This window comes from Micropterus dolomieu, linkage group LG11 (assembly GCF_021292245.1).
Source record: "Micropterus dolomieu isolate WLL.071019.BEF.003 ecotype Adirondacks linkage group LG11, ASM2129224v1, whole genome shotgun sequence".
Lineage (NCBI taxonomy): Eukaryota > Metazoa > Chordata > Actinopteri > Centrarchiformes > Centrarchidae > Micropterus > Micropterus dolomieu.
In genome coordinates, this window is record NC_060160.1 from 20,445,195 (window position 1) to 20,452,754 (window position 7,560).

At 40.1% G+C, this 7,560-nt stretch overlaps 1 protein-coding gene across 1 annotated transcript; it reads right to left on the reverse strand.

Moving 5' to 3' along the window:
- Window positions 1-2,094: 2,094 nt before the first annotated feature.
- pax1a (paired box 1a) lies at window positions 2,095-6,732 on the reverse strand. The gene is made up of 5 exons (XM_046062996.1): window positions 6,442-6,732; window positions 5,145-5,774; window positions 3,978-4,111; window positions 3,229-3,442; window positions 2,095-2,641 (listed from the first exon to the last, which is right to left on the reverse strand). Exons 1-5 carry the CDS (start codon window positions 6,443-6,445, stop codon window positions 2,550-2,552), a joined length of 1,074 nt encoding a protein of 357 aa, XP_045918952.1. The 5' UTR covers window positions 6,446-6,732; the 3' UTR covers window positions 2,095-2,549.
- Window positions 6,733-7,560: the final 828 nt, after the last annotated feature.

Below are 7,560 nucleotides of genomic sequence, written 5' to 3' on the forward strand. Positions count from 1 at the left end.
TAGAAAGTTATAACTGTATTGAACTAATACTGCCCTGTCTTTCTTTTATGTAAAATATTTCCTTGTTCTAGGGTGGTTTAGCTTGAGTTTCCAACTGTCTTCCATGTCAAGAAAACACAATCAAAATAAATATCTCTAAATCCACAAATTGAGCTCAAATATTTTCAGTGAGAGAAATCTGAATGAATGTATGTCTGTATAACACATAACTGAAATGTATTATTCACCTTATTACAGTGCATTATTACACTCTACATTAATCCACCCTCCTTGACCCTTGACTGTTCAAATTTGCCAGCATTAACTATAAACAGATACAATCAATAATCTCAGTGAATGAGTCATCTCTCAGCTCAATGGAAACCCACTCAAACTTTTGGAATTACATATTTGAAGACCTACTGACACCAAAAAGGGAAGAAAACCATACTGCATAACATATCATTCTGTCTTTCAGAGGCTTAAAAATACCATCACAAAATATTTTTGACTTCCTGATTGCATTCATACTGAAGGTGCTGTTAAAAACCATCAACATGATCTATTTTCCTGTACTGGGCCCTTCACCATACCAGGTGTTTTGCACATATTCCCCCTGAACTCAAGCAATAGAGGACATGCATTTGGACCAGCATGTAAGAGTCTAGTTTAGTTACAAAAGTACATTTGAGCTGTCCAGACAAATACATAAACTACTAGACAAATTCTAACATGTTAAAAATATGCATTTCTTTTGTTATTTTTTCCCTGAAACATCTATTGCTTCTTGGTAAATTTGGTTCCAGTAGAAATTAAATATAAAAAAATGACTCAAACTATTTAGTCTATATGATAAAACAAAAATTTGAAATGAAATGAAGAGATTTTAGCCAATAGGATCATTTGATAATTTGTCACCAGAGGGAACTAACTACTGAGGGAATCCTATGTTTTTAAGAATGACAGAGAAATAATCCAATGCTATACAAATCATATAAAAACGCAACAAGCACAAAACTATTAATTATAATATTTAAGGCAGTATTAATGTACAATAACCATCGTAAAATAGACTACGACAAGATCAGTCAAACACCTCAATAATAAGATGTAACAGAATTGAGCCAATCAAAGAGGTGATATCAGAAAACATGGTTGCATCAGTGATGCACAGTTCAGCCTATTAAGGACAGCTGTGAGAAGGCTTTTCGTTAGAGCAAACAGGCCCCAGGAATAAACACTTTAGAGAGAATGAGCAGGGCCTATTGGCCTGTATGGGAAAATACTCATAATTTGTATACGGGTAAACATATCCCTGGGGCCGCATGTGGGCTGATTTGTCAGCTGCTATCCTGTTCATTAACGCGCATGATCAGATCTCTCATTTCCATCATGGCAGGTATCAGTTACAACTGAGATAGCATCAGCAGAGGCGCCCAGCCTGTGGAGAGCTCCGTGGAAGTGTAGGGAGGTTACACTTGAGTAACGACTTTTCCCCAGTAGGTAGTGGTGTAATGACCCAATATATTTCCATTCCCTTGTCGACACAAGGGTAAAATGGCATGCAAAAACTTCGATTATTCACCTTATGGGATTCATTTCTAGCCTCAGAGAAAGCAAAATGTCAGGGTCAGCGAGTGACCTGCCAGATCAAACTTCCATTTAGAGAAAATCATATTTCTCTAGTTGATAGACGGACAACACTGGTGACATAAATAGGTGAAATAAACCTTTAAACACAACATCAAATGTGACTTTTTGTAGTTACATAAACTCTGGGCTAAATTGCGTACAACCAGCAGCGTAAAAAAAACACAGACATGACACTGGGTGACTGTATGACAAGGCCCTCACTTGTTGCAACAAAACTGAAAACCACTTGAGTTAAGTGAAAACTTAAATTTCCCCTATTCCTCTGTCTTTAAACTTTCGTCAGTGCCCTCATGAATTAGGCCTTAACCAATGCCATGAACTGAACAATACACTTACTGCCCTTTCATGGATCTCTGCTGAAATAATGTAATCTCTGACAAACACATGGCATTTAAGAAAGCCTTTATTTTTTAATATTTACAATGAAATTATAAAAATATATAATTAAAGCTTTGGCAAATATTTTACATTTAGACAATTATCTCTTTGTTCACATCGTTGAGTCACTGTAGAATCGAGATCATGGCCACAAATTAAAATAATAAATGGTGGATTACAGATTAGCCCTTTGTTTTATAATAAAACATCAATGAGAGACTGGACTGACAAAAAATGTTTTTACCTATCCTGCAGTCTCCATAAGAGAATATACAGTCTAGCAACATGAAGTATTTCAATGGAGAAATTAAAAAAAAACAATGAGGGGAAACACCAATACATCCACGCAAGCTTACATTCATTGGCCATGAAGGCCGGTAAAGCTATACTGTATTCATAATGCATGTGAACAGGCCTGTGTTTGTCTGTAAGCTACAAACACTCGGGGAGGCAAGTCGTTAGTGTTCAGACTTACAGTTGGAGTTGTTCAAATGAGTTCAGTTAAATGGGTCTGGTAATTAAGGTGGTGTAAATCCCGGTTATGATGATGAGGTGAGACTGAGTCCATGCACACTGTTCAAGTCTTCATGTTGCTGCTGCTTGCTCAAGGGGCTGGGCGGTTTTCTGTCTCCTGCACAACACATAGACGACATACAGTTGGCCTGTGCATGCAACTTAACGTCAAGTTATGATTTACTCCCCGAGATAAATGCATCTAACGTGACTTATTCTACCTACATGCCCCATCTGAATAGGAACAGAATATTCAAAAATAGACCAAAGTAAGTATTAAAAAGCGGCCTATTTTAAACATTAAGCCTTTTTTCCATTTTATGGGCGTAAAAATTCCCTCGGACCACATAGCAGGCCTGACGCTGGCCAAGTCTGAAAGGTCAATATTTAATAATTGACATATAATTAGGCTTCATTTGGGATTTGGTAAATGTTTACACTCGCTGTGGTCATTGCTTATTGAAAGTAAGCGTGTGTGAGAAAGGGGCCGGAAAGGGAGAGGGACTGTACGGTCCTTTGCGGATATAAGTTGGCATGATAAAGAGACTCCATAATAATAATTAAAATAATAATAATATCCATATAGGCCTACTTCTAATATGAAGCAACTGTATCCCAGTGAGAATACTTTTTTTCCCACACATCTGTAACAAGATTTCACATTCAACTGTGGTCCCGGTCCCCCTTTGTCTCCATGCTCTGTACCTTCTCGGGCCTGATGCTTGAAGGTCATCGGCGAGTTGATCTCCCCTGCATGCATACTCATCCCGCTGCCTGGGTGGGACAGGGCCGGGCTCTGCGGCTGCCAGTGGTGGTGGCCCGAGGCCACGTAGCCGCCTGCTGGCCCGCTGTACACCCCATACTGGTTGGTGGGAGAGTACGCGCATGCTGACACATAACTGGACAAAGTCGAGGAGGGCTGAAGGCAAACAGATAAGAAATGAACAAAATAAGCACAAAAACCTCTAACGCACAGCACTTTCTAATTGTACGCGACAGTGGCATGCGGCCTACAGCAGTGGATCTGAAAGATGGGTGTCTAGGTGGTTTACAACAAGAGGCAGGCACTTCTGTAATTTAATTCACCATAAATAAGACTGATTAGAGTATGTACAGCCTACACAGCTATGTTTCCTCTGTCTGTCATCTCAAGCCTGAAACAGAAGTAAACATTTAACCAAGAGCATAAAACTCCTGGGACTCTCAGGGGTAAAATCTTCCAAGCTGAGCTCTGTGGCCTTATGTGACTCTGTTTGAGGGTCCCTGATATGGAAACTTTTCACAGCTCTGCCACAGGCCTTTGTAGCGAGAGCAATTATTTACTAAAGGCATCTGCTCATTTTGGCACTAAACATTAGGCCTGTTTCCTATAATGAAAATAAAATGGCGCTATTGATGCATTACTGAGAGAACACACTTGTCCAAACCTTGTGAAGAAACTTTATTTAATTTACCTGAGCGTATTTTATGTCGGCGTCAATGGCTGATTTATCGATCCCGTTGACTGCGTGAGCCGCTGGGAAAGCTGCTCTGTTGACGCTACTCCAATCCTCCATTTTTGGTGGATATCCCTCCGCCCCAGCAATTGCTGATTTAGAAACAGTAAATTCATATCAAAAATGTATAAAAGGTAAAATAAAATAAAAACAACAACAATGCAGGCCCATTTAGATTTATAATAAATTATGTCAATTATAGACACATTTAAAATGCTTTGCACATGAAGCTTGTCTGGGCTATAAACCATATTTAATTGTCAAAACAGTAGGCCCATCTAAAATAGTTTTGAAGTTAGCGTTAATCAAACAAATGTATAATTTAATTACTAAATTATTCTAATTATTAATAAAGTGAGCGTATGTTTGTAATACGCGAGTATTATTCAATTAGGCCCTGGTTTTATTTTAATCTTAAAGGAAACAAACAAAAAAAAAACACACACACACAAAAACAATAAAGTTTAAAGGACACAATATTATCTTATTATATATACATTATTTTAAAAATGTTTTGGGCTTATATATACTGCTATATATATTATTACTGTAATATATATATGTGTGTGTGTGTGTGTGTGTGTGTCATACGCAGGTGTGTGCGTAGAATATCAAAATCCTCGTATAAATAGGCGGTGTGGAACTATTTCAACCGGAAAAAATAAAAAAAATCAAATATAAAATATAAAAATATATAATTGTATAATTTATGTCAAAATTATGTTGGACCACATGGCACAAAAAATACACTTGGCCAGACAACTTAATATTGGATGACAACACTGACTAAAGGACCAGAAAGGCAAAGAAAAATGTCTGTAATGACTACTTGAAGGATTAGGTGGGATAAAGCAGGTGAGCAAAGTGTTTGCAAATGCATCATCCCATGAAAAGGCCTATTGAGAGTGGACTTACTGCTTTCTGGCTGAATGGTAAAACGGAGGCCTGTACAACTTCTAATGGGCACATTGTCCTGCCTGTTGCTAGCACAGGTTGTATGAAGTGATAAGGCTAATTATCATGCATGACAACAATACTCAGAGGCACTGGTGCAACAGTGAGAGCTACGGAGACGCAGAGGCCTAAGATTTCTCACAGAACAGAACCTGGTTGTGTTTTCCTCACCTGCAGGGTCCATGAAGGCTCGTATACCGAGGATGTTGCTGACGGTGTGTGCAGAAGGCCAGCCCCTGGATAGGCTCATATGTCCAGCCGTCACCGGTACTCCAGGAGGGCTGCCCATTTTAGTGCCAGTGGGCGACATGGTATTGGGGTAGGGATAAGGATATATGTGGTTGTATGAGAGCCCGGCCTGCGCAGAGGCTTGCTTACTGCTCTCATACTGGTTGGGCTGGGAGAGATTTCCAATCTTGTTGCGTAAAATCCTGCTGATCGAGCTAACCGACGGGACATTGTACTTGTCGCAAACTCCATCTGCCAAAAGCCTGTCCCGGATCTCCCAGGCAAAGATCCCGGGGTCGCCTTGTTTGTAGTCCCTGATATTTTTCACCACGTTTGGCGTCGTGACCCGTGGTTTGCTTCCGCCGATGGCACCGGGTAAGATGGAGCCTGTCTCGTTGTACCTCGCCAAAATCTTGCTCACGCAGCCGTGGGAGACTCGGAGTTGCCGGCTTATGTCGCAGGGTCTGATCCCGAGCTGAGCCAGCTCCACTATTCTTAACCGTATGGCATTAGGCAGGGGTCGTCCATTGACGAACACGCCGCCTAACTGGTTCACCTCTCCATAGGTTTGCTCTGCAGGAGAAAAACATCAGTCACATGCTTTTTAAAATCCATATTAAATTAAATATTATATCCCCCTGTTGTCATTGTGAATGCACTTATTCTGCGATCAAATATAATTTAATAAAACAATTTGATTCATTAAGATACATCTTAAAAATATTCAACCTGCATCAGTTCGACACGGGCCAGCTCCTGTAATTTACACCATAACATGAGGTTACAAAGTTGTATAACACGCGTCAGTCTACGCGCACTGTTATCCTCTGGTTGGTAACCGCTATTTTGCATTTCACAAAAATGTGTAAACTGTTTGGCTGGGTTCACCCTCCACCATCCCTGCATACACACACAAAAAACAACATTAAAAATGGCGAGCTTGAGGAATTGACACTCGAGAGCTCTTCAAAGACACATGTTAGGATAATTGGTGGTGTGGTTCCATTTAAGAGCTTTAAACGGACAACAACGCCCGCTGAATAGAGCTGGAAAAATCCACTATGAAATGAATTTGACAAGCGGTCGCCAAAAGACAGAAGACACTTTTGATTTGCTCATTATCTGAACTTGGAGAAAAAAACCTAATGCTTATTTCTGTCTTTACGCAGGCGTGGTGAGTCTGGATACGCTTCCATAAGCTCCCCGTCAGTGAAGCATGCAGATGGTAACACAGGCTTACCCATTTGCCTATATGCTTCGAGATGCTGGGAAATGTAGGTGCCCCGTCAAATGGCTGAATGCGTCCGAGCGAAGGCAGAGAAGGAAGGGGATCGGGAGGAATGAGCCCTAAAAGAGGAAAAAGAGACCTCTTAAAATCTCCTCCGAGTGCAGCGCGCCCCCTTCTTTTCTGGAAGCGAGTGACTGCAAGGTACAATGGCACCAAAGTGATCTTCATCCGATAAAAGCAAATTGCAGTTATCCCGGGGAGTCCGGAGTTTGCTGGAATTAATTTGAGCGTCCTACACGTCAATCTTCGCTGTTATACGCCAAGCCTCTGCTTTGGTTTCATTGGTCGTCCTGCGCTGGAAACGCTGTCAGCCAATGCAAACCCCATCCGGTTGGAGCCGTGCAGCCTCCCTGGATATTTTGCATAGGGGAAGTGGCAGAAAGGGAAACGTTTCATCCAAACATGCAGCCTTCTGGTAAGGACCTATACATCGCAGCAATTATATATAAATAGTTTTGGATGGACTGGTCACCAATGTTTTCAGTTCACAATAAAGTTCAACCACTTTTTCGTTCAGCTGAGGCTATATTCAGTTATTCAGTCAGTCATTTTAAGAAAGGTATTTAACTGATTTTCCACTGGATGTTCATGCTGTGATGCTTGTAAGATGATTTACAATTACTTTTACTTAAATGTAATCGCCTGATATGAGCTTGTGGTCTATGTTGTGTTGGTAATCCGAATCTTACTAACTGAGCAGTTTAGTAAATTGCATGATAGACATATAATTTATTCCTATAAAATAACATTAATACATCAGAAATTATCCACTTGTGCATGAGACTGGCCTGTTGGCTGTTTACATGTTAATATTATAGAATCACTATATGTATATATTTTCTTTTTTGGCTAGTTTATAGAACAGTATATCATATTTTAGCCATAAAATGCATTTTCTTGAATATTGGTTTATAAATTGATCATATAACCGAGCGGTGTTGGCCAAACTGAGGTCTGAGTCATTTGAACTATCAGAGCAAAAGGAGACTTTCAGTCTTTTTTTATAAGCCAGTGTTAGAGCATCAAACATGGGAAGGGGCTCATGTAATCGATACCTCTGTAGATCGCTGC